General features: G+C 37.4%; 2 protein-coding genes and 1 long non-coding RNA gene across 12 annotated transcripts in view; 2 read left to right on the top strand and 1 right to left on the bottom strand.

Annotated features, from left to right (window-relative positions):
* DOCK7 (dedicator of cytokinesis 7) overlaps positions 1–10606 on the top strand; it is a 224935-nt gene extending 214329 nt beyond the window's left edge. For all 8 annotated transcript variants that reach the window (XM_042997433.1, XM_042997432.1, XM_042997431.1 and 5 more), the window contains 2 exons: positions 6929–7096; positions 10150–10606. In XM_042997433.1, coding sequence (XP_042853367.1) covers positions 6929–7096; positions 10150–10192 — 211 coding nt within the window. In that variant the 3' untranslated portion in view covers positions 10193–10606. The remainder of the gene's footprint in view (positions 1–6928; positions 7097–10149) is intronic.
* Positions 10607–12524: 1918 nt separating this feature from the next.
* Positions 12525–22296, top strand: LOC122241409. Its single transcript, XR_006221538.1, has 2 exons — positions 12525–12604; positions 22122–22296. It is a non-coding gene; the product is annotated as an uncharacterized LOC122241409 (long non-coding RNA).
* On the bottom strand, positions 12739–25736 carry USP1 (ubiquitin specific peptidase 1). Of its 3 annotated transcripts, none has more exons than XM_042997436.1 (9): positions 25537–25736; positions 22212–22450; positions 20393–20513; positions 19538–19642; positions 18837–18997; positions 16978–17669; positions 16117–16287; positions 15245–15446; positions 12739–14237 (listed from the first exon to the last, which is right to left on the bottom strand). In XM_042997436.1, exons 2-9 carry the CDS (start codon positions 22379–22381, stop codon positions 13505–13507), a joined length of 2355 nt encoding a protein of 784 aa, XP_042853370.1. In that variant the 5' UTR covers positions 22382–22450; positions 25537–25736; the 3' UTR covers positions 12739–13504. The 3 variants fall into 3 exon arrangements, with proteins under 3 accessions (XP_042853370.1, XP_042853371.1, XP_042853368.1); XM_042997437.1 differs by lacking the exon at positions 25537–25736 and adding an exon at positions 24666–25321 and having other exon boundaries at positions 17305–17669; XM_042997434.1 differs by lacking the exon at positions 25537–25736 and adding an exon at positions 24666–25317.
* Positions 25737–27222: the final 1486 nt, after the last annotated feature.

Here is a 27222-nt window from a genome sequence, read left to right as displayed (position 1 = left end):
TTTTCTGATAGCATCTCTACTTTCCTTTAGAGGTAACCACTATCATGAATTTCATATTTATTATTTCCTTTATTGTCTTTATGGTTTCTCATAAATTAATGTATCCTTTAATAATACACTTTCATTTTGCATATTTTTATATAAATGGACAGTGAATATAATTTTTCTGTGACTTGCTGTTTTCAAAGTTTGTGAGATACACCTAAATTTACTTTATTTTTATATATTACATTGTGTGAATATACCACGATTTATTCATTTTTCTGTTGGTGTATATTTGGTAGTTACCTGTGTTTTTGTTTTGTTTTTGTTACAAAGAGTAATATTCAAATATCCTTCTTTTTCTGAATTGACAACAGATTTTCTAGGAGTTACATACCTAAGAGTAGTGTTGTTGGTTCATAGGTTCAACCTCAACCAGATAATGCCACTTTTTTCCAAAGTGTGTAAGCCATTACACATAAAGGAGCCAGAAAAAGAACAAAGCCCCAAACCAGCAGAAGGAAGGAAATAATAAAGATTAGAGCAGAGATAAATGATATAGAAACTAAAACAAAAAACAAGAAAACAACAACAAAAAAACAATAGAATAGTCAGGGAAAGCAGGAGCTAGCTAGTTCTTTGAAAAGATCAACAGAATTGATAAACTTCTAACCAGACTCAGAGAGAGAGAGAGAGAGAGAGAGAGAGAGAGAGAGAGAGCACACGTGCAGGAACTTGAATAAGCAAAATCACAAATGAAAGAGGATAAATAACAACCAACACCACAGAAGTATAAACAATACTTCTCTGCTCATGTGCTTTCTCTCTCTCTCAAAACAAAACAACAACAAAATTGCAGGAGAATACTACAAAAAATTATATGCCAACAAATTGGACAACATAGAAGAAATAAATTCCTAGAAACCTATAAACTACCAAAACTGAAGCAAGAAGAAATAGAAAATTTGAATAGACTGATTACCAGCAACGAAATTGAATCCATAATCAAAAAACTTCCAACAAACAAAAGCCTAGGATTGGACAGCTTCACAGGCGAATTCTACCAAACATTTAATACCTATTCTTCTCAAACAATTCCAAAAACTAGAAGAGGAAGGAAAACTTCCAAATTCATTCTATGAGGCCAATATTACCCTGATACCAAATCCAGATAAAGACACCACAAAAAAAGAGAACTACAAGCCAGTATCTCTGATGAACATAGATGCAAAAATCCTCAACAAAATACTAGCAAAATGAATCCAACAATATGTTTTAAAAAATCATTCACTGCAATCAAGTGGGATTTATTCCTGGGGTGCAAAGTTGGTTCACTATTCACAAGTCAATCAACAGGATACATCACATCAATAAGGAAAAGGATAAAAACCGTATCATCATTTCATAGATGCCAAAGAGGGGTGCCTGGGCGGCTCAGCCGGTTAAGTATCCAACTTCGGCTCAGGTCATGAACTCGCATTTTGTGAGTTCGAGCCTCACATCAGGCTCTGTGCTGACAGCTCAGAGCCTGGAGCCTGTTTCAGATTCTGTATCTCCTTCTCACTCTGCCCCTCCCCTGCTCTCTCTCTCTCTCTCTCTCTCTCAAAAATAAATAAAAATAAACATTAACAAAATAAAAAAAATAGATAGCAGAGAAAGTATTTAACAAAGTACAACATCCATTCATGATAAAAACTTTCTACAAGGTAGGTCTAGAGGGAATGAACATAACTCAACATAATAAAGGCTGTATATGAAAAACCCACAGCATACATCATACTCAATGGGGATAAACTGGAGAGCTTTTCATCTAAGATCAGGAACAAGACAAGGATGTCCACTCTCTATTCAACATAGTACTGGAAGTCCTAGCCATAGCATTCTGACAACAAAAAGAAATAAAAGGCATCCAAATTGGCAAGGGAGAAGTAAATCTTTTACTGTTTGCAGATGACATAATACTATATATAGAAAACCCTAAAGACTCCACCAAAAAACTACTAGAACTAATAATTCAGTAAAGTTGTAGGGTAAGAAATCAGTGGACAGAAATCTCTTGCATTTTTATACATTAATAATGAAGCAGCAGAAAGAGAAATTGAGAAAGCAATCCCATTCACAGTTGCAACCAAAATAATAAAATATTTAGGAATAAACCAAAGAGTTGAAAGACCTGTCCTCTGAAAACTATAAAATACTGGGGCAACTGGGTGTCTCTGTCCATTAAGTGTCCAACTCTTGATTTCAGCTCTGGTCTCACAGTTCATGGGATCAAGCCCCTCATCAGGCTCTCCACCGGCAGCACGGGGCCTGCTTGGGATTCTCTCTCTCTTCCTTTCTGTCTGCCCCTCCCCTGCTTGTGTGTGCTTTCAAAATAAGCATTTTTTAAAAATCTGTAAAACAGTGATGAAAGAAATTGAAGATGACATAAAGAAATGGAAAGATGGAATGCTCATGGATTGGAAGAACAAAATTGCTACCCAAAGCATTCTACAGATTTAATGCAATCTCTGTCAAAATACCAACGTTTTTCTTTCTTTTTTATGGTGTTTTTATTTAAGTAATCTCTATACCCAGCATAGGGCGTGAACTCACAGTCTCAAGATCAAGAGTTGCTCACTTTTCCAACTGAGCCAGCCAGGCGCCTTGCCAACAGCATTTTCTTTTATAAATTTTTTTTTTAACGTTTATTTATTTTTGAGACAGGGAGAGACAGAACATGAACAGGGGAGGGTCAGAGAGAGGGAGACACAGAATCTGAAGCAGGCTCCAGGCTCTGAGCTGTCAGCACAGAGCCCGACGCGGAGCTAGAACTCACGGACCGCAAGATCATGACCTGAGCCGAAGTCGGCCGCCTAACCGACTGAGCCACCCAGGCGCCCCAACCAACAGCATTTTCCTCAGAACTTTAGAACAAATAATTCTAAAATCTGTATGGAACCATGAAAGACCTGAAATAGTCAAAGCAGTCTTGAAAAAGAAAAACAAAACTGGAGGTATCACAATTCCAGACTTAAGTTATATTACAAAGCTCTAGTAATCAGAACAGAATGCGACTGGCACAAAAGTAAACACACAGATCAATGGAACAGAATAGAAAACCCAGAATAAATTCACAATTATATGGTCAATTAATCTTTGACAAAGGAGGAAAGGATATGCAATGGGAAAGTCTCTTTAACAAATGGTGTTGGGATAATTGGACAGCTACATGTGAAAGAATGATACTAGGCCACTTTTTTCACCATACACAAAAATAAACTCAAAATGGACTAAAGGCCTAAATGTGAGACCTGAAACCATATAAATCCTAGAAGAGAGTACAGGCAGTGATTTCTTTGACATCGGTCATAGCAGCATTTTTCTACATATGTCTCCTGAAGCAAGGGGAATAAAAGCAAAAGTAAGCTGCTGGGACTACATTAAAATTAAAAGCTTCTTCACAGTGAAGGAGACAATCAACAAAAACTAATAGGCAACCTACGAATGGGAGAAGATATTTGCAAGTGACATATCTGATAAAGGGTTAGTATCTAAAATGTATAAAGAGCTAATAAAACTCAGTGCCCCCAAAAACAAATCCAATTTAAAAATGGACAGAACACATAAACAGACATTTCGCCAAAGAAGACATCCAGATGGCCAACTGACACATGAAAAGATGTTCACCATCACTTACCATCAGGGAAATGCAAATCAAAACTACAGTGAGGTATCACTTCACACCTTTCAGAATGGAAAAAAAAAAAAGGCGTTGGCCATGATGTGGAAAAAAAGGAACTCTCGCACAATCTGGGACTGCAAACTGGTGCAACCATTGTGGAAAACAGTACGGAGATTCCTCAAAAAGTTAAAAGTAGAACTACCTTAAGGTCTAATAATTGCACTACTGGGTATTTACCCCAAAGATACAAAAACACTGATTCAAATAGATACATTTTTATTGCAGCATTGTTCACAATATTTTTTTATTGTGAATAAAAATTTTTTTTTATTGCAGCATTATTCACAATAGCCAAATTATGGAAGCGGCCCAAGTGTCCATTGATATAAGTGGGTAAACAAGACATGGTGTATATATACAATGGAGTATTTTACAATGGAGTAAAAAAGAAAGCTTGCCACTTACAACACAAATGGAGCTAGAGATATAATGCCGAGTGAAATAAGTCAGAAAGACAAATACATGTGATTTCACTCATGTGGGATTTAAGGAACAAAACAAATGAGCAAAAGGGAAAAAAAAGATAGGCAGACCAAAAATCAGACTCTTAATTATAAAGAACCAACTGATGGCCACCAGAGGGGAGGAGGATTAAACAGTACATTTACCATGATCAGCACTGAGTAATGTTTAGACTATGTCCAATCACTATGTTGTACACTTGAGACTAATAGAACACTGTATGTTAACTACACTGGAATTAAAATCAAAAACTTTTAACAACTTAAAAAATAAAAACAAAGTAAGCCAAAATTAAATCTCACCAGTAGCGTTTGAGCCTTCCTGTTGCTATATAACTTCACCGCTACTTACTGTCTGGCAGTTTGACTTTTAACCAATTTAGTGTGAAATAATATGTGATTATGGATTAAATTTGCACTTCTCTTTTTCAAAGAGGTTGAATATCTTGTCATGTGTTTGTTAGCCATTTCCCTTTCCTGTCTGTAAAGTTACATGTTCCATTTTCCTATTGGATTCTTTTCCTTACCGATTTCTGAGTATTTATATAATCTGGATATATAATATTTTATCATTTGTTAAGTATCACAAATATCTTCTCTGAATTTAGGGTTTAGCACCCCCTTTTTAAAAAAATAAACATTAGTTCTTAAATTTAATGTAGCTAAAGGATTCAGTCTTTTTCTTATGACTGTTGCTTGTTGTGTCTTAAGAAATTACATTTCCACTGAGTCCATAGTATTCTGTATTAACTTCTAAAACCCAACTTAATGGGATCTCTAAAACTCAATATAGGTTAAACAAAGGGGAAGAAAGCAAAAAAGGCTTTACTTTTTAAAAAAAAATCCACTTGCGGTTGAGTTTTGAGTATGGTTCAAGGTGGGATTAGTTTGATTTTTGTCCACAATAATTGATAATTCTCAATACCACTTATTAAATATGGCATGAATTGGGGTCAGATTTCTTTTCCATATGGATACCCAGTTGACACAGCACCACTTATTTCAAAGATCGCCCTTTCTCTCCTGCTTTGCGGTATTATCATAAATTAGGTGCTCATTTTGGTGTGCACTTTATTATCTTCCACAGTTTTGTTTCTCTCTCCTTGAGCCAGTATCATGCTGTCTTAATTACTGCAGCTTTGATATCTGGCAGAGCAGTTTCTCTCATTTTTTGTTCAAGGACTATTTTTGGCTCTTTTCCTTTTGATGTAGATTAGAGAATCAAATTATCATTCCCACTACCACCCTCCCCCCCCCCCAACTAATAATCTGAGTCTGTAGATAAGTTGACAGAGTTGAACTTCTTTATTATAACCGGACTCTTTCCAGTCCATAGATATGATATAGTTCTCTTTTGTTTTATTAATATTTTAATTTTCTATAGAGGCCTTCTGTATCTTGTTTTATTTCTTGGTATTTCACACTTTTATGCTTTTGTGAATGGTATCATTAGAATTATATTATGTTTGCTGGTATACAGAGTGCAGTTGAATTTTATAGTTTTACATGAGGATGTTGCCAAACTCACTTGTTAATTCTAAAAAGAATCTTTTTTTCCCTTTTCACAGTAATGTTTAGGACCTCCAGTACTATGTTGAATAGTATCACTTTCTTGTTCCTGATCTAAAAGGAAAGAATGTTCACCATTGAGTATAGTGTTTTCTTCAGGTTTTTTTTTTTTTTAGATACTTAGGTTAAAGAAGTTCCCACCTATTTGTTATGCTGCATTTTCATCATGACAAACTTAAAATTTTTATCAAAGGAGTGTAGGGAGCTTGGATGTGTGACATATTAGAAGAATAGTTCCCTGTTGTCTTGTTCAGGAGTTTTGCAGCTGTGTTTATGGGTGAGATTACACTTTTTCCTTTAGAGTCCCAATTAGGTTTTGATATCCCAGCCTTGAAACGGGAGTTGGAAACTCTTCTCAGAAATACGTCTTTTCCCCCTTTCTACTGTAGAATAATTGTTACAGTGGAATTATCTATCCTTAGGATGTGTAGTAGAATTTGCAGGTTGTTTTCTGTGTGGGCGGATTGTGAGTTGACTTCGAGTTTGTTCCAGGTTTGTTTTTTTTTTGTTTTGGTTTTTTTTTTTTGAGTTTCTTAACTCTTCCCTTTTAGCCTTTTTAAAAAAAATATATAAGCATTTGAAGCTACACATTCTCCTCTGAAACATCACTTAGCTACAATTCTGCCAGTAATGATATGTGTACATTGTTTAACATCCTACTATATTGATATGTTAGGGTCCAGATACGTTTTCTTAAATATCTAAAATAAACTGGACAAAGGATTATTATCAAGAACTATTCATTTAAGAAAGTTATTTGAATACTGTCAAACCACGGTGCCAGAAGCCATTGTTGCTACATAAATGAGGGGGGTTGAATCCCTTAAAGAGCTTTTAGTCTAGCGGTGATGTGGAGAAAAATGACTTAAGATTTAACATTAAGAAATATATAATTTTCAATTAAATGAAAACTGAATGGTAGAGTTTAAAAGAACTCACGTTGATACTCCTAAAATCATTGTTGCACTGTATGCTAACTAACTTGGATGTAAATTTAAAAAATAAATAAAATGGTAAGAGAAAAAAAAAAGAACTCTAGTTGATCATCTGTTCCCTGCCTTAAACCCAAAGCAAGAGAGGATATTTAATATTCAACCGAAAAACTGACCTTATCATGGCGAGTATGTATAATAGCATCAAGCCCTCAAACTATGCCAGAAGAAATCTTTTGATAACACACTGTTTTTCCTAGGTGTGAGGATGCATTAAGAAAAAATAAGAGCTTAATTGGGCCAGATCAAAAGGAGTATCAAAGGGAACTGGAGAGAAACTATCATCGCCTTAAAGAGGCCTTACAGCCTCTGATAAACCGAAAGATCCCTCAGTTATACAAGGCAGTATTACCTGTCACCTGCCACAGGTATGCTTATTTATTTTCTATTATTTTGGATATCTTCAGGAAAATGAAATCTGCTTGAATTGTTTTAATAATGAATTAGTGTAACTTTATTACATGGTTTCAGATATTGTCTCTTGAGACCTAACAAGTTAAAGTAGCCTATTGTGAATAACCCTCATAATAGAAGTCAGTTCTGTAATTTGAGAATAATAAAGTTGTGTTAGGCACACATACTAACCAAGATACAACATCTAAGTCTGACCTCCTAAGACTATTTCTTTTAAAGTCCTGTTACACTTTGTTATTTTCATGGGAGAATTAAGTAGAATGTACCAGGAACTGGGTAATTAATTTTCCTCAGCCCTAACAGTAAATAGTATACAGTATGTTCTTCTAGGTTATATTAGAACTGGTGACCTGGGGCACCTGGGTGGCTCAGCTGGTTAAGCATCTGACTTCAGCTCAGGTCATGATCTCATGGTTCATGAGTTCGAGCCCCGTGTCAGGCTCTGTGCTGACAGTTCAGAGCCTGGAGCCTACTTCAGATTCTGTCTCTCTGTCTCTGCCCTCACCCGCTCATGCTCTCTCTCTTTCTCTCTCTCAAAAATAAATTTAAAAAATTATCTTTAAAACAGGTGACCCCATGGAATATTGAGAGGGTTTCAGTATTTTTCTCCACAAATTGTGACAAATAAAATAATACCTACCTTTAAGAGGTTGTTAATGGAAATTAAATTTTAGGCATGTAGTGCTTTAACATTTTACTTTTTTAGCACCTGAATTCTGGACATGGCATGTTAACTGCCCTTGTTTTGCCTTTTGAAATCCAAATATACATACAACTATTGAATTATTGTGGCATCAATACTTGACCACCCTTTTCTTTGAACTGATAACAGTAAAGCTCTTAAACTGTACTTAGTTAATATCTGGAAGGCCTCTGAAGTTGCTTATGTGAAAACAATGTTTTGGTATAAATACATACAGCTAAGTCAAACTAGCTATTTGATCATCTGGGAATTTGTCCCTGTTCTTCAGTGATCCAATATATTTTTACATCTAGACCTCTGGAAAAAAAAAAAAAAATCAAAGAATGTCTACTAAGTGCCTGCATGTCATGTCCCCGACATGGAGCATTGTTGTAGCTCTACAATAACAGAGGAAGGGGGGGGGGGGGGGGTCTTTTTAAAGTTTTTATTTATTTGAGAGAGAGAGAGAAAGAAAGCGTGGGAGGGTCGGGGAGGGGATGGGGGACAGAGGATCCAAAGCCGGCCTTCTTAAAATCCTATCTCTGGCAAAATATATTTTGCATCCACCATCTTATACTGATCTGTTTCCTCTTGAAATTCTTAGTGGGAAGCAGCACCAGTCCCCTTTACTTTGTGCTCCCCCCATCCCCTATCTTTTTGGAATTGTTGCCTTCTTGTTGCCTCGACCCACGTCAACTATTATTAAACTCCTCGGTCTAAGGTCCTGGGAAGAGAGTGCTGGGTCCCTCACATAGTCATGCCGTTTGCTAAGGCTAGTCTTGCTTTCTTCAAATCTGTAGCCCATTTCAGTGGAAACATTGTGTCCTTTCTATCTGAAGGAGCTTTCCCCTTCACACCATAATCCTGAGTTTTGCCTTCCTCTGCCATCTATTATGGTCAGTCCCCCAGGCTTTTTTAAATGTTTGCAGGCAGTTTTGCCGGGGGGGGGGGGGGGGGGGACGCTTTTTGGGGATGCTGGTGTGGTGAGCAGTGTCTAGCTTTCAAGACTGCTATTTTCCACAGAACCAAACAACCAAGCTTTGAGATTCAAAGCTGAACATGATCTTTTTGTACCTGCCCTCTTCTTTCATGGAGATCATAAGCCTCAGGGTAAACCCTGATGGCAGGAAGGATAAACAAAAGAAACCAGTTTCAGATAAAATACATTAAGAGGTATTGAAGAATATTCTCTTCACTCTTAATTTCTTCAGAACTTAGAAAATAGCATTTCCATAGAACTTGAATTTATTTTGCTGATTAACAGAATCTGGAACATTATTGTGCAGTAGGCTTAAAAGATATTAAGATAGTGGTTCCCAAAGTGTGATCTAGAACACAAAGAAGGGGGTGGGTTCCTGAGATGCTTTGAGGTTCCTAAATCAAAACTAATTTCATATTAGTAACAAATACTTTTTTCACTCTCATTCTTTCATGAGTATAGTGGAGTTTTCCAGAGACTACATGCAATGTGATATTGTAAAAGATTGAATGCAGAAGCAGATATGAAAATCTAGCCTTTTAATAAGCCAGACATTAGAAGAATGCCATTCTTCTAACATTCTTACGTTATTTTTAATAAACAATGCTATTTATAGTAACATGTAATGGGTTATCTTGTAAAGTAATAATTTAAAATTTTCTTAATTTTAATTTCTAATATGGTAAATATCAATTTAGAACCCACATAAACAACCCTCGATTTTTAAGTGTAAAGACCTAAAACCCAGAAGTTTAAGAACCACTGAATTCTTGGAATTTAACATTTTAAATAAGAAACACCTGCCCTTTTTCCCTTTTAATAATCCCAAATCTTTTTCTGAAATCTCTCCCATTAGTTCCCGTCTTATCACAATATCTAATACACTTATTGGAAAAACGAATAAAGATCAGTGGATTTGGCAAAGTGGTTACTGTAATATACTTTGTAGCGGTGTTTATAAATTAGAATATATAAGGCAGAATGTATAGGATGAACACATAACTTGAAAGTTAACTTTGATGACAAGGGCACCTGGATGGCTCAGTCAGTTAAGTGTCTGACTTCGGCTCAGGTCTTAGGGTTGGTGGGCTGGAACCCCAGACAGCTCGAAGCCTGGAGACGGCTTCGGATTCTGTGTCTCTCTCTCTCTCCCTCCCTCACTTGTGCTGTCTCTCTCAAAAATAAACAGTAAAAAAAAAAAAAAAAAAGACCTTGGCCAAAAAAAACATTTTTAAGTTTTGGATGATAAAACTTTGAGGTAACTCTGGCAGAAAGAAGTACCGTAAAGCATATTTTAAAGGAATATACGAAAATCGTTTACTTGTATCCCTTCATTTTCTCTCCAGAGATTCCTTCAGTCGGATGAGCCTGCGCAAAATGGATCTTTGAAATAAATGCACTTGTCTTACTCATTTGAAAAGAGCCATGTATTCAACATTGAGTGTGGAAAGAAGTTAAGATCTATTGAAAGACAAGACTTGGGACTTGGAAATTCTAGCATTAATTTACTACTCATTGAAGAATGCAGTGGCCAAAACATTATCAAATGTAGATCACTGAAGTTTGAGAATCATGGCCATGGTTTCTCATGTTCTGGTAATATGCTGTTATCTTTTTTTTAAAGACTCAAAAGTAATGACTCACTATACATTTACTATTATTTATACCATAGCTAATGTTAAATTTATTTACTTTAAGTTTGTATTTTTTAATTTATATTACCATTTATAGATTCATTTTGGAACCATTTTAAATGTAGTAATGCTTATTTTAAAGGTACTATTAAATATGTGAACGTTTACACTAATTTTACTGAGACTTCAAAAATTTTTGTTGACAAAAGCAGAGAATCTTGAGTTGATACAAGAACTTGTTCCAAAACTAGCAAAGTAAAAATGAAATGAAATTGACCTTTTATAGGCCAGAGCCCCAAGTTAAATAAATGGATGGGTAGAGACAGATATTGATAAGTGGTTTGTGAAATTTTAAAACTGGTTTCTAAGTTATTTTCCATTTAGATACTCAAAAAAGGGATTTAGAACAAATTGCAGAAATAAGTTTCTCTGATGAAACTTTTGTCTATAAATAATGATTAAAAACTGGGATAGCTGCTACCAGTGACAGTAAATCTTTAATCCTCAAATCTGATAGAAGTATGCACTTCATGACTCTCAGCAATTAACATGGAAGATTCCTGTGTTTCAGATAAACAAGCTGGTCTTTTCATAAGTCTAGTGAGCTATACTGGTAAGTCAGAAATCTGCTTTAAAGCTGTCTTAGATCACCATAAAAATGACAGAGAGCTAGTGTTTGATTTTAATCTACCAGAGGAATGAGAAGTTATATTTTTTAACACTTGTATAGATTTTACGAAGTATATGTAAAAAGTAAAATTAGCAGTTTTAGTTAAATTAAGAACTAATTTAAAATATAGGACATGAAAAACTAGGCAAAAATTTTTTTGGAGAATATTTATTTTCAATTACTTGCCAGGTTTATCCAAGAAACTACCGATTAATGATTTTCTGAGGAGTGTTTTGAACGATGTGTTTTTCTTTGTGTCGTTATATATCTTACAGAAAGACATTTTAAATCTATCCCTTTGATCCATAGACCATTGACATGAATCACTTAAAAACTGATCAAATACAGTGCCTTTATTCTTTAGTCGATGTTGAAACAAGATCTCAAAAAATGTCTACTTCTCCTGAGAGCATAGGAGATGGTTGACATCCTTCCTCCAGTTTACCTTTATAACTGGCAATATTATGTCACATTCATCTTGTCTACACCAATTCAAAGCCTGAATCACAAAAAGATTTTTCAGGTGAGTCAACAGTGTTGGGCCAAAAGGGTTGTGAACTAAAGGAGTCAGAAAGGCATAACCTCAGAAATACATTTGAGGACAGAGGATCCACATGCACAATAAGTAAAGCCCAGGAGTCAAGAATGGAAATTCGTTAAAACTAAGGTAACAAATACTCTCATCTTTAGGGCAAGGGACGGGGAAGGTATACATAAGGGAAAGAATATTAAATAACCTGTAGGTCATTTCTCATTAAGTTATATTATGGAAGAGTTTAAAGTGTTTCACATGAATCTCAGTGACAGTATCAAGAACCCTAAAATTCCTATGATTTAACTGTCATGCAACACTATTTTCTGATTGAAGAAGAGACTTCCTCCGAGAACACTGATACGATACTGAACACATCCCAACCCTCCATATACTTCAGTTTTCTTAAAACGTTCTCGTATCAAGAACTCGTACCAGTAGTTCTTAACATTAACTGTCTCTGGAGTGTGAGAGGCCCAGGCTCTGTCCTAGAACTACTCTATCAGAAGCTTATGAGTAGTGTTCAGGGGTGTTTCTTTTAAAAAGTTCCATTAGTGATTCTGAATGTAGAGTGAGGGGAGAACCATGACTTTTTGTAACACACCATCTTGTGGAAGAATGTTGAGACATGATTTAACTGTGACTAATTTATTGGTACTTGAAATGGGGGTATCAAAGTGTTATTCTAATAGTATTTGTGTATTTTTTAGAATGGTTTTTAATGTCTTAGCAAGTCATAAGGTAACTGATCATTTGCCAATTTAATATACATTTAACATGAAAATTTAACCACATTTTTGTGTGTGCCCAAAGCCTCATCTTACGGATTCCATAAAGTATGTCTACTTTAAAGGGCAACCAAGAATGCAACAATTTTTACTATAAACCTCTTTTAAGTATGACAACTTGGATGGACTAAGTTTCTCCTATTTGAAAAATCTCTTCACCTCCAACTATTATTAAAGGTAATTATGCATGTTTATTCTCTTCTAGGTATGTGTGTATATATACACATATATATTATACGTACATATTCTCAAGAGAACGCCACTATATTATAGCAAAAAATATGCAAAACAAATATGAGCAGTTGTACATGTAGTTGTTAAGCAGTTTAAATTTTATTGACCTCCCAGTTTTTAAAAAAAGTTAAATTTAAGGTCACACACCTCTAAATTTGATATACTATATACAGATCGTGCAGAATATGACTATGAAGAGATACAAATTAGTCCATGCCCAAAAAGATTTACTAGAATACAGAATCATTTTCATAAATACATATAAAATTCTTCTCAAGATAGAAGGGGGATTGGCTGTCCAGGTTTTCTGAGACACTTTTCAAAGTGATTCAAGGCACAAAATGTACACTACTGTGAATACACACATATTCCAGACTTTGTGCCTCTAAATACAGCCCATTAAAGATCTGGCTTCATGACTTAAAAAACTAAAGGTACTGAAATGAGATTCTTCTTCTTAGCTGGAAACCCACAGGACCTATAAACATCATATAGATAATTACTCCAAAATATGGAGATACAAATACAAGCACTTTATTTTAAAAAGCAAACACAAAAGATAGGTGTGAATTCAAAAGTGTTTAAATGCTTCCATTTGGATAATTCAATTAAGAACCTATACAAGTTTGTTCCCAGAAGCTAATGCATCACTAGTCTCTACTATGGGAAATGAATTCTAAAAATTAACATGGTTTTCAGTAATTCAAATTTCACTATTTATATAAAAACTTTAGAGAGACCAATAATATCCAATAGCTTCAAAAGATAAGCTAGACTCTTTGATGTAATCAACTTTACCAGCTTTTGTCCAGGTCTGTTTAATATATACATAAGGAAAATACTCTATAATTTCTTATAAAATAGCAAGTAAGGAGTAGATGTAGGAGATGTAGAAGGAGAAAGAGAATTCAGAAAGTCCTTCTCTTCAGTAACTTTCACTTCAGAATCATCAAAAAGTAACCACTTTCCCTCATACTCCTTTAAACTTTGCACTACATATGAAATTTTGTTCTCAAATCCACTAAAGTTAAGGCCTGCTTGGTCACTGGATTCCTTGTTTGTATCAAATTCATGAGTCCCATTAGTACTGTTAGTCTCAGAATTTCTGTTTTCAGCAAATGCTGTATTGGCAACTTTATCAGGATTAGATGCTTTGTTGTATAGCTCATAATCTGCTTTGCTCTTTTGTCCTCCAAGAAGTCCAATAGCTTCTACATTTTTTTTGTTCAGAACTTTGCTTGGCTGTGTATTTCCACTGACTCTAATTGACATTTCTTCATCATAATTTTCAACCACATCCCTTGCTTCCTCCTCATTCAATGGTTCTGGTTTACCTATTTCACACATTTGGTCAATCACAAAATTTCCCTTATCTAGTTCTAAACTGTTAAGGTCAGTGACTTTAACAGAAGCAGTGTAATGCCCACTACTGATGGTAATGCCACTGTGCATCACAACTGCAAATAACCCATAGCTGTCGTTGGTTGGCTTTGTGCTCCATTCTTCTAGTGACAGTTTAAGAGGTGTCAGTAAAGGAGTGTTGATCTTGGAAAGTCCACCACCATAGCAATCAAACCTTTGGAAGGAAAAAAGAAAAAGTTTTCTGCAATTCCACTTTACACATTCAGTTTGACATCCAAATGTGAAACCAAGTAGAAGTCTGAATGAATCCTTAATGTTTAGTGCACACAAGAAATACTGAAGTGCTAATATTCAGCAGTTTCTATGAAGAATATATGGCATGCTCCCTTTTATTTACTTTCCTAATTTTTTAAAAGTTAATGTTTATTTATGAGATAGCACCAGAGGGAGGGGCAGAGAGAGAGGGAGACAGAGTCCCTGTCAACATGGGGCTCAAACTCACAAACTGTGAGCTCATGACCTGAGCCAAAATCAAGAGTCAGATGCATAACTTAACCGACTGGGCCACCAAGGTGCCCCTTTAACTTTCCTAATTTTGTACAATGAGAAAGCCAGTGTTTTAAATGCCATTTAACTTCAAAATCCTTTAGAGAGTAATTTTAATGTGACAGTCATCTCTACCAAGATTTGGGGAATAAAAATAAACAGCAAAGAAAAAATCCACTGAAAGAAAACACTGTATGTCTTCTTCTGTAATAATAAAGTGTGTAGAGAGCTACTGGAGGCTCCCGTGCTAACTTCAAACGATTCGTTAATATGGGACGGAATAAAATCTACAATGACATGTATACATGTCACAAAGATACTTGAATTTTCTTCAAAGACTAGTTGGATTCTTGGCTTACCTTAAATATAATTTTGCCTTTTTCACCCCTCAAAAAACCTTGATGTATACAAGATCTGTTTCCTGCTTTAATCACTTCAACTTGAAACTGTATCTAGTAAGGAACGAAGATTAAAAGATATGGGAAGAACCCTAGACTATGTATTCATACCAAAAGGATTTATATTGATGCATTTTTACAAGTAAACTTAATAACAAACTTTTCTAAGGTTATCTTTATATTATGCTATTACACTATTTTGTTACTATTATAGTATTTTGAACAAAACTTATAGCAGCTCATTTTTTTTCATATAGCTTTTATTTATAATACTCACTCCAAGCCACTAGCAGCAAAGCACTTCAAATGAATAGTTATAACTTCAGGCATTTTGTCAAACAAAAGACTTCGTTCGGCTTCAGTATAATGATGGCAATTTTCACAGAAATATTTATCTTCTCCTACAATCCTCTCCACTGAAGCAAACTGTGAAATTGCCCATCTCAGGGTCTTCATTTCTGTTTTTGGCTCTGGAGAAACTACATAAGAGAATCCTTTCACTCACAAATGAAAAACCTCTCAGACATTTAAAAATTAAACAAGTTCCATGTTCAAAATTAGCATGCAATTTCATTTGACTAATCCTTCCCAAACAATAAAGACATTTTAGTTTCAGAAACTTAAGTTTATCATCCTCAACAGGACACATATCTTTTAAATACTTATACTTGGCTGGTCAAATACAAAGTATTTAGGTGACAGGGCCAGCAAAATGATGATAACCTAGTCTCTGATTCAATGTTAAGACAGACTTTTTAGTTTACACTTTAATGGCTAACTTCCGATATCTGAACAAGCCAGTCTCAGGATCACTTCCCATAACGTTTCCCTACTTCTTGTCCTTTTATACTAGACAAAATACTGGCTCAAATATTGTGAACAAAAATATCCTCTGTAGCTCTAAGACTGAGATATCTAAAACTTAATAAAGCATTTCACTTCCCATAACATACTCTACACATCAAAATAAAGATACCATAATCTTCTAAATGTTAATTATTAACAAGTGAATCTATATGAGCAGAAAGATTTTATTATACCAGAGACACTATTTTTTTTCCCAGTAATTATACAAGCTATTATTAGACTGTGTTTTGTTGACGAAAACTACTTATTCTATCATCCATACAAGACTCCAATTTTGCTTACTTTCAGAACTCTCCTCTACTTTGGAAAGCTCATCTTCTTGTACTGGCACACTGATGTCCTGAAAATCTTCTCTTCTTTCTGTTAAACTTTCACATTCTAAGCAACGAGTCCTTAATACCAGCTGACCTTGAAATAATTTCTCTACTAGCTCAAAACCAATTTGCTCTGCACCTAAAACAAAAATAGGAAAAATTTTCAGCTCAGCGTAGCCCAAATAACCAATATTGTTTCAAGTGTATCATGAATAAAAAGCTGACTTTTAGATCTAAACTTGCTTATTAACATTAAGAGGTGTCTTATTCATGATACATAAATTCCCTGTAAAGATCGTTTTGAAGATGAATTACTGTGGTCTCTAAAAAGGAAAGTCACAATTTTGTCACCTTAAGTCCCTTCCCAAAGAAACTCCTATAGAAACAACCCCAAAATAAGTATGACACTTTTGGTAAAAACCATTAACCACATCAATACTACACATTTTCTCTGAGAGTTGGACACAATTAGGTAGCTATGCAGTTCAACTACAGTAGAACTACTTAGTTCTCTAAAATTGTATTTCATTAAATGCAATTTCTTTCATGAGTTTATTGTCTAGTACTACAGAGGGGGTAAAATAATTCTCTTTCCATTAAAATGTATGGAATTCCCCTCATTTATAAACCATAAATTAACATTACCTTAAGATTAGTGAGATTTATACACACACATCTGAGCACAGTGGTTAAAACACCACACAGTTCACAGTGTTAAAATTTTCTTACAACTTGAACCACATTTATCTTGTTCATGTATCTAAGAGAACACTGCAGTTCTGCAGCTGTTAATCCTACCTATCAATGTCTAAGAATAAATTATACTGACCTTTGTTTATGGGCTTAACTTCATTAACATTAACGGACTTAACATTATTCCCTGGAGATTCAAGTTCACAACCATTAGTTGTGCTTTCATTTTCACACTTCCCCAAGTCCTCTTCAAGATCATATTCATTTTCTTTCGACTGTCCTTTGGATCCCTGGTTTGTTGTTATTTTCCCCAGACTACAGAATTTAGAAAGAATGCTGGGTTGCTTAGTTGCAGGCTTTAACCAATTTATTTTAACTCTTGATTTCTTTTGTGAGGGTCTTGAACTTTCATTTTCAGAAACATACTTGGGGATTATTTTAGAAGGAATCTCTAATGTATCACCTGTAGCTTTCCTTTTTGATCTGGTTTGTCTCTGGTTCTCTTCCAGTGACTGGTGTTCCTTAGAGGCTTTAATTTTTTTCTTTATGTTACCAAATTCAATGTCATTTTTTCTTTTCCCATTTCCTTTTGTGAGTTTTTCTTTATAGTCTTCAGAATGCCTCATACTGTCCATCTCTGTGGTGTTAATACCACTCATTTCCTCCTTCTGATGAGGTTTTTCTTCTACCTTAGTAGATAATTCTACCACATTTTTTACTTCTTCTTTTTTTAGGAGTTGGCATGTTTCTTGAATGTTTCCCAAAATACACTGTAATACTTCCTGTGCATCATGCTGTAGATATCCTTCATACATAGGGTTGAGTTCCCTATAAATAAAAATTTCCATTTCATCTATTCTAGTTTTCAAGATAGAATATAAAAAACACATCCTTTCTATAGAGAAATTCATTCATTTACAGGGGTATCAAATTATTTTAAAAACCTGAAAACATTTATTCAACTAATTTGAAACTTCTTACCTAAACTTGTAATTAAAAATAAAAACAAATTTTACCTCATATTCATTATCACAAATACTAGTAACAGCTAGTATTTGTATAGTTTACCACGTACCAGGGTTTATTCAAGATGCTTTTTATATTAGATGTAGAACATAATTCTCACAATAACCCTTTAAGGTAAGTACTGTATCACCATGATTTTACAGATAAGGTAGCTTGCCCAAGGTCAAAGAGATGCAAAGCCAGGATTCAAACCTGCTGTTGGCCACCATGCTATATTGCCCATTAACAAACGTATAACAATTACACCTAGGTCTATTTTTTTTTTTACTGTTAAGTAATCTCTACACCCAATGTGGGGCTTGAACTCACAACTCTGAGATCAAGAGTCACGTGCTCTACCAACTAAGCCAGGCACCCCTCACCTAGGTCTATTCTTTAAAAAGTTACTTAGTTTTAAGATTTACCCTGTAACATTAGGTAAGGCTATTTATATATTGGATAATGTTTCATTTAAGACAATACAAAAAAAATCTAATCCAGTGACCTAATAGTTATGCAAACACATACAACAAAACTGGAATATTTGGTATTCATAGTTCTTATGCATAATATATTTTGACTAAAAACCTACAATTCCTAGTCTGAAATCTCTTAGGACCAAATCTGAGAATTCACTAATTTTCAGATTAAAAAAATACATATGGCATGTAATAAATTTATTTTAACCCAAGGGGCAGTATCCCATAATTAAACATATTACTATTCCTATTTAAAAATGTGAGTATTCACATTATAAATAAAAATGAACAAAGACTATTAATAGCCTCATACCAATTCACATCTAATGAATTTAGTACCAAACTTACAAAAAGATTTCTAATTTCCAGAGCCTCTGGGATACCAGTGAGTATAGGATCTGTAGTTTCTATTTTCCTGGCCCTTCACTCCCCCTATTTGTTCCCATATCACTCTCCCCCAAAGAAAGCAGTAAGCTACTAAGTTGGAATCCTAAAATTATAGGCACAATACCTGAGTGTGTTAAGCAGTCGCCTTGGCTGAGTAGCAAGTTCATCAGTGTATTTCTCTGGATTTAAGAGAAAGCTAGCCTGAAGCTGTTCAACTGAAATGATCAAGGACTGTAAACTGCATATGAGTTCATAACTTGCCAAAGAATCTTCTTTACAATTTCCCTGTCAAGAAAGAAACACACAAACCATTATTTTTATTTATGAACAAATTAAGTACCTTCCCCTTTTCTTGTGTTTCACTAGACAATACTAGCTTTGCTAAATTTAATTTCATTCTAACACTAATTCTATAGAGGTATACAAACTTTAAACAATTTTGAGTTTTTGATTATTTTCAATTACAGGGAAGATAATGGTTTTCTGTGTAAATCAAAGGTTGTGAGTGAATTTGAAAACACAATATATAAATAACAGGAGATACAAGGGCATGATAAACTGTGACTGTGATATACAATGTTTATTGGTAAGCAATAAATTAGAGGGCAAGAGAAGACACTGTAAAAGATGATAACCTAGTTAGCTAACCTACAAGAATGGAAAAATTGCCTTTCTTAAAAACACAGGATACTAAGAAATTCCATTTCAGAGAACTAGTCTGTTATCCTCCTCCCAAATCCTGTGTTTCTATTACTTTTTAATTTCTAAGCAAGTTAATTTCCATTACTTTACTTTTTATATATTTTCTGTTCTTTTATTTTTTACCTTATCTTTTTGATTGGCTTCATCTTTCAGGGCTTCTTTCTTCCTTGAAATAATGTTAAATAAGTGCTTCACTCCAGATTTAAAACCAGGACAAAAATATAATACCTATAAAAAGTAAGACTGTCTGAGTGTTTACTGAACAAACAACAATGTAACTAAAACCATTAAAGTACTATGTTTTTTGTAGAGCATTTTAAAAATTTTTTCAAAATTTTTATTTGAGAGAGAGCATGCGAAAAGGGAAGGAGGGACAGAAGGAAACATAGAATCTGAGCTGTCAGCACAGACCCCGACGTGGGGCTTGAACTCAAGAACCGCAAGATCATGACCTGAGCCAAAGTCAGACAACCGACTGAGCCACCCAGGCACCCCTGTAGAGCATTTTTAAATGTGCATTAGTTAAAATTCTGAAATTAATACTGTGTCAAAATTGTTTTATATTTCATCATAGTAGCTCACTGTCTTCCCTCACTGGCAGCAAAGCAGTGAGCCCAGGCACATATTGCTAGATGCAGGGTTCTAAGAGTACAATATAAAACAGAGTTCCAAAGGTTAAAATACACATCACCATAGTACTAGGAATAAGGCAGAAAAACCAAGGATTTGTCATCTTCCAGTTAACCAATGTCAATTCAATTTTGCTAGCCCAATTTTATTTAATATATTACTTTCTCTTACCCCAAAGGACGCTGGTAACATGCAATTTAGAATCATTACTTTAGTCCATTCTAGTTCATTTACAGTCAAAGACCATATGGACAATTAAAATACTCCACTCTGAAATTCTCAAACATTAAATGTTACATCATGCTTTGCCTACTAAAGCTTTATTATGTAGCAAAATCCTCAACTTACCTGAAGTATACTATTAAGATAACAAGTATTGCCAAGATTATTCAGTCCCACAAATGGTAACAAGTTTTCTCTCTTCTCACAGTTTATAGGTGAGGACTGTGCTGCAGGAACAACTTGATCACTATAAAATATAAGCAGAGAGAGGTATTATGAAGTATAGTATCTTAAAGAAACAAAGTGGAACGAACACTTCCTTAGATATAGTCTTTTCCCAAAAATTGTATGAACTGAGATATGGATTTTATTCAGGTGACACTTTTCTAAGAAATCTATACAGGTGCAAAAATTGCTACATACTCAGAATAAAAGTTTTATAAACACTTTAAAACCATTATACACAACAAGCCTCAATTCCATCCTGAGCTATTAATCCCATTTTAGAGAGTAGAAAATTGAGGGACTGGTACTGTGATTAGTTAAACCTACATAATTTTTAAAAGTAGTCTAACTCTGGGGCGCCTGGGTGGCGCAGTCGGTTAAGCGTCCGACTTCAGCCAGGTCATGATCTCGCGGTCCGTGAGTTCGAGCCCTGCGTCAGGCTCTGGGCTGATGGCTTGGAGCCTGGAGCCTGTTTCCGATTCTGTGTCTCCCTCTCTCTCTGCCCCTCCCCCGTTCATGCTCTGTCTCTCTCTGTCCCAAAAATAAATAAATAAATAAATAAAATAAAAAATAAAAAAAAATAAAAGTAGTCTAACTCTGAACAGAAACCTGGAAATAAGCTATGACAATATCTAGGAGAGGATGCATCACCTAAGAGGTCAGGTTCTGGTAAAAGGAAAGAGTAGATAAAGAGAATTACACAGTTGTCCTTCACTTTAAAACAAATTGTTCAAGTTATTCTTTTACCTTATTTTAACAAATAGTAGGTCCTCACAGAATTTTTATTTTATAGCAGCTAGCTACTACCCTGGCACCTCAAAGTGTTTATAGGCATGAATGCTGGTAAACATAAGGTTCACATCTCCTAAACTGATTACTGGGAAATATTAGGAAATTACACATGGGACCAAACCCATTTTAGTCATATAGCAGTGTACCTATTTGTTGAATAGCGAGCTAGTATAGACTCTAATTACAACTATACGTAAGCATTCCATTTTGTTCAGATTTCAATCACTAAAGGATTTGCACCAAAAGATTTATTTTTATCTTATTGGCAACTACATGCCGATAGGTTTGATAATTCATACACTAGGTTGTCAAGTCTTCTGAACCAAAAAAAAAAAAAAAAAAAACACCCCAAATCACGTTATTTCTTTACCCTTACACAGAATGTGTTACATTACAAATAAGTTTAAATTGAAAAATAATTTTAGCCAACAAATATTTCTCCAAGTCAATCTAACTGGCTGACCATCAATGTTAATGGGTTAACATTATGGATGTGATCCTGTGCTGAGCCAGCCAGTTTTGCTGTTTCTAAATTTTTTTTTAACATTTCATTTTTTGAGAGACAGGGAGAGCGAGCCGGGGAGGGGCAGAGAGAGAGGGAGACACAGAATCTAAAGCAGGCTCCAGGCTCTGAGCTGTCAGCACAGAGCCCAACACACGGGGCTCGAACTCGTGCACTATGCACTGTGAGATCATGACCTGAGCCGAAGTCGGATGCCTAACCGACTGAGCCACCCAGGCGCCCCCCCCCCCTTTTTTGGATGATTATTTACAGTTTTGCTGTTTCTACTATACACTGCTAGGTTTGTCTCACTGCTGTGTGTTTTTGCCTCCATAGACTATCAGATCAGAATGGAGATATCAAAGTTCACTGCTTCTTCACTGATACGGAATTTTAAAAGTACCGAAATATACTTAAGATACATACATTTCAGATCCTCTATATTCAGAAGCTTTTTCTTCATTTTCTTGAGAATCTGTGAAATCCAAGGCTCTCTTAGTTTCCTTTTTCTGAAAAAACTTCAAGGAAAGTCTATTTTTTTTGGATGGGCTACCTTTTGAAAGCCCATTACTTTCACTAGGTATGACACCAGGCATTTTCTCTTCAAATCCCAAGGAGTTGACAAGAATTAACTTATACAAGGATGTTGTAATCACCAATCATATCTGTTAATCACAGAAAAGGTTTCATTATTTTCAATTATCAGCTGTAGGCAGTAAGATCATTAAATTTTGAAAATTACCAAGGAATGGTACCAATTAGATCTTCACATTTGAAAACCCAATGCTTGATCAATAACAGGCACTCAATGTTTATTGCTTAAACGAAGGAGCTTGTCATTTGTCCTTAGCTTTCTTAAACAAAAATATCAGATACTGAACTTTTATTATTTATTAGCCTACGAGATTAAGGGTCACACCACAAAATACCCCCATTTGAGTAGACCTATGGTAAAGCAGTATTGACTAAGAAGTTAATTTTTATTTTAATTTATTCATTCGGAAAACATTGAGCAACAACCATCTCTAATTCTAAAGCACGAGGTAAAAAAGAAAGGGATGAATGGGAAATTAAGAGTGCTGGAAGTGAAGGAGTCCTCCCTCCAAAGCCTTTTCTAGTTATTAATATGAATACATGAAATAGTCTCTAAAAAAGATTATATAAAATGTAACTTGCACAAGTCACTATGTTGTACACCAGAAACTAATGTAACATTGTGTGTCAACTGTACTCCAATAAAAAAATATAATTTGGATACAAGCAAAGGCATAGATCTGGTTTTCAATTATACCTAAAAATTTGAGTGAAAATAAAAGATGCAAAGTTGAGAAAATGGTGCAAAGAACTGCTGCACTTTGTGCTACCAAACTGTTACTGACTAGACACAATATACTGATTTTCCAAAACTTCTTTTAAACTATAAATTTTGTTAAATGCTCCCTTGAGTAGAAAAAAAGATTTTACCTTTTTAAAACTTTTTTCACTGTTAAAACTTTTGGATGAAAACCCCCCCAGCAGTATTTGTGGTATTTATTTTATACACACGTCCTATTTTCTTAAGATATCGGGGGGAGGGGAGAGGGAATTATCTGGGGTATTAGAGCACAAAACCTCAGCAATGATCGCAATACAGACACAGTAATAGGATGAACAGAGAAACTAACAAAATTCAAACTCCATCTTTACTAACAAGCATTTCACTCCACTGTCTCTGATCTGGGAATTCGCAACATTGAACTCGGTTGTGAAACCACACTTTTGAGACTAAACTCAGGAGTAACTGCAAAGTTGACCAATTTCCCCATCCCCCTCCCCAACTCAATTTACCCTCCTAGCCACTTATTGCTACTGATGGAAAGCTATCACGAACGACAAACCAGCCTACGCGAAGTTGTCAGGGATCTCTAAGCATTAATGATTCTCGTAAAAGATTTTTCCTGGGAGCCAATTCTTATAAATGATGTAAAGTGGATTCTCTAAGACACCGAGTAGTAACCGGACTTAAATAAGTAGAAGAAAAAACGACCAAGCAGTTGAAATAACGGATAGATCCTAAGCAATTAAACCCTCCTGGCTCCCTCAAATCACTAACCATTTAACGTTGCTGAAAATACCACATTTTTACCAGATGCCGTATCTTACACCATTTCTCACTCCTGGCTTTATTACTGGAAAAACTAAAACGTTTCTCCTAGAAGTCTAAATCAAATGTCACAGAAAACACAATAAAGCGAACATTAGATACTCTTGAACAAATGACAATATGAACATTCAGTCCCACTAGTTTCAAGTTCTTCCCTTTATAAGACAGCACTCAATGCCAGTTTTTCACGAAAAACGTAAAACAAGGATAACATCCTCGACAAAGGCTTAAAAACACGTGGCTTTCTAAATACTTCTGGAAAAATTAAGTTACAGTGCGCGATAAAATTTAGCAATTCCCGACACCGGACAACGTGAGTGAAAACATGCTCTCCCTACGCCGCACCTCTAGGAACGAAAAGTGAAAAGGCGAGGCTGTGCTGCCGTCCGTGCCGGTCAGACACAGCCCTGGGTCCTGCGGGAGGCTGGCCGGTGGCGACTCCGGCCCGCACCGCAGCTCCGGGCCCCTCGCCCGCGGAATCGGCCTATTGACGCCCAGCCCGCACCTGCCTCCCCGTATCCCCGCGGCGGCAGGAGGGGCGCCCCTCCCTGCCACCGGTGCCCAGAGGGCTCGACTGGCAGCTCCGCAAGGGCGCAGCAGCGAAGCGGTCCCGGCGTCACCCCCCCCCACACCCCCCCGCGGATCCGACGCCGGGGTCCTAGGGCGACCCCCTTGGGGGCCGGCCGAACTTGTCTCGGCGCCCAGGCACCGGCCTCTCCTCCCCAGGCCCTCCTTACCTGGTCATGGCCCAAAGCACGGTCCGCGGCGGTGACGCCCCGAGTCCAGCCGGGATGTATGTGGGTGCGACAGGTGAGCCCCTGCCCCGAGCCCGCGGGGGCCCCGACCCAAGGAAAAGCTGCCCGGATTGCCCTCCCCGCAGGGGAGTGACCATTCGCTCTCAAGAGCGGGAACCCGGGCTGCCGCTCGGTCCTGCCCTGCGCCGGCACCAACTACATCCCCGGAGCGGCGCCCGCCCCCGCCCTCCCCCGCCCCGGGATGGCGAGGCGCGCCAGAAGTAGTCCCGCTCGCCAAGCGCCTGAACCGCTAGGGTCTTTCCCACTCCACCACCGAGGGGAACTTGGCGCGTTTTCCTCAGTCTCAGGACCCCCGTGTTTTAGCCTCCGCCCGCGCCAGCACTGCGATTGGAGGTGGCGTCCTTCGAAAGTGCCAGTTCTAGTCTCCACGCTGCAGGGACGCGAAAGGCAAGAGCCGCCTCGCGACCGCCACTCGCCCCCCTGCCACGCACGGGGTCCGGAACCAGCTGGAACGGTAGTTTTCCCAAGATCCTAACGGGTTCTGCAGTTTCAAACAGCGCAGGCAGCGTCAGGGGCAGCTCGCGCGGGTCCTCGCTGAGGGCGCGCGCTAGGTGCTGGAGGCCTGGCTGGCGGGCTCGAGCCTCACACCCTTTTTTTTTTTTTTTTTTTTTTTAACCATTCGTGCGCGCGAGTTGAGGAAAGGCGTACGGGTCGGGAGACGGGACAGAGAGAAGATGGGACGGACTCCTTCCTCGGGAAGACGACGCTAGGTGCTCAAATCCACCAATCTGCGATGAGCAATCCCCCAAACCTTGTCTCCCACCACCACGCTGAAGGAGCCAATCAGAAGTACCTAGACAAAAGCAAGTGGGTGGGCGGAGGAAGTCCAGCCAATACCAAAAAGAAGACAGGAGGACTCCACCAATCATTGCTGGATATGCAGAGTACCCTTCAGGAGCGGTCCCCTCCTTCCGCTCTCATTGGCGTTCGAGTGCGCGCTTTCGCTGCCGACTGTTAAATCTCGCTCCGCGTTTTGTGAATCCTTGACGGTGGGACGCCTCCGCGGGTGCGGTTTCCGGAGTGAGGCCCTCACAATAAGTCCCGCCCCCCTTTCTTGCGTACACATTCGGGCGGGGTTACTAGGGAGACTAGTTTCGGAAAATGGCTGACCGGTGTGCTTGGTGCTCGGTGCCTGGGCTTTCTGATCGGAATCGCAGCCCCAGCCCCGGGACCATCCAATAGAAACCAGCGCTGTCGTGGATAACAGCGTATTCTCAACCGTATACGGTAGCGCTGAGGCTCCTTCCTCAGCCCTTCCACGCCTCATTTTCTCCCGTTTACTCCTTTCCCTTCCCGGCCAGACAAGGAAACGAAAAGAGCACTTTAAGGCCCAGCTCCGGCTGCGGGTGCTGGAAAGTGTTTCTGCGCGAGCCCTTACTTGGGGCTCAAATGCGGCGAGCCAGGCCTTACCTGATTTTTGATTCCTTTTGTTAGTATGCTTACCTTAGTGAGGTGACCTCGCAAAGCAAGTTAAGCAGGATAAGTTCAGTTCAAATGCATTTAACCAAGCTTGTTTTGAGGTGCCTACCAAGTTGCAAGGCATTTTTCAAGGCGCTACGGACACGGCGTGAATGAAATGCATTCCCTGCTCGAAAGGAGCTTTACATTCTAGAGAGGGGCAGAAGTTAAAATGATAGGACATAATGAGTGGTAGAGAAAGGAGATAGAGAGTGGACAGTTTTAGATACGAGTCTGGAAAGACCTCTTTGAGTTGACATTTGAGCTGAATGAAAGTGGAGTGAGCCTTGGAGGAATCTCAGGGAAGAATGGTTCAGGCAGAGAACAAGTTTTTAAAAGTCCAAGCTTCATATGCATATACTGGAAAGAAGCAAGTAGGCTAGGGTATTTAGAGCAAAATGAGCCTAGATGTGATGACTGTGGGAAATGAGAGTAGTGACATCTGCAGGGCTCTGATTAAGCAGGGTAAGGAGATGGAATTCATTGGATGGTTTTGAACTGGGCAGTGGCATAATTTGTAAAGTGGCTGCTTATGGTGGATAGATTGTTGACCTTCAAACATGCAAGCAGGAAAGTTAGCTAGGAGGCTATTTCAGACTTCCAGGAAATAAATTATTTGGCTTGCAATAAGGTGGCAGTAGAAATGTTAAGAACTGGTAGGATTCTGGATGTATTTGGGGTTTTGTTTTTTTATCCTGAGAGAGATCCAGCAGGGGGAGAGGGAGAGAGAGAGAATCCCAAACAGGCCCTGTGCCACCAGCACAGAGCTGGATGCAGGACTCCATCCCAGGAACCACAAGATCATGACCTGAGCCAAAAGCAACCGTCAGATGCCCAGTTGATTGAGCCACCCAGGCTCCCCAGTTCAGAATATATTTTGAAGTAGAGTGAACAGGATCCCTTGATAGATTGTAACAAAAAAGAGACAAAAATGACCAGGATTATTTTTTCCCCAAAGCAACTAGATAGTGGTTGGCCCTTGCTAAAATGGGGAACATTAGGTAGCAGTGGGTTTGTTGTG

Source organism: Panthera tigris, chromosome C1 (genome assembly GCF_018350195.1).
Source record: "Panthera tigris isolate Pti1 chromosome C1, P.tigris_Pti1_mat1.1, whole genome shotgun sequence".
In the NCBI taxonomy this organism is placed as follows: Eukaryota; Metazoa; Chordata; class Mammalia; order Carnivora; family Felidae; genus Panthera; species Panthera tigris.
Note: the sequence above shows the minus strand (reverse complement) of the source record. Positions and strands in the feature narration are given on the sequence as shown.

Coding starts and splice junctions, on each gene's coding strand:
- USP1 (XM_042997436.1), bottom strand. CDS start 22,381: ATGCCTGGTGTCATACCTAGTGAAAGTAATGGGCTTTCAAAAGGTAGC. Junction 17,670..18,836: donor CGACTGCTTAACACACTCAG/GTATTGTGCCTA, acceptor TTTTATTTATAG/GGAACTCAACCCTATGTATG. Junction 16,288..16,977: donor AGTTAAGCCCATAAACAAAG/GTCAGTATAATT, acceptor TTTTTGTTTTAG/GTGCAGAGCAAATTGGTTTT.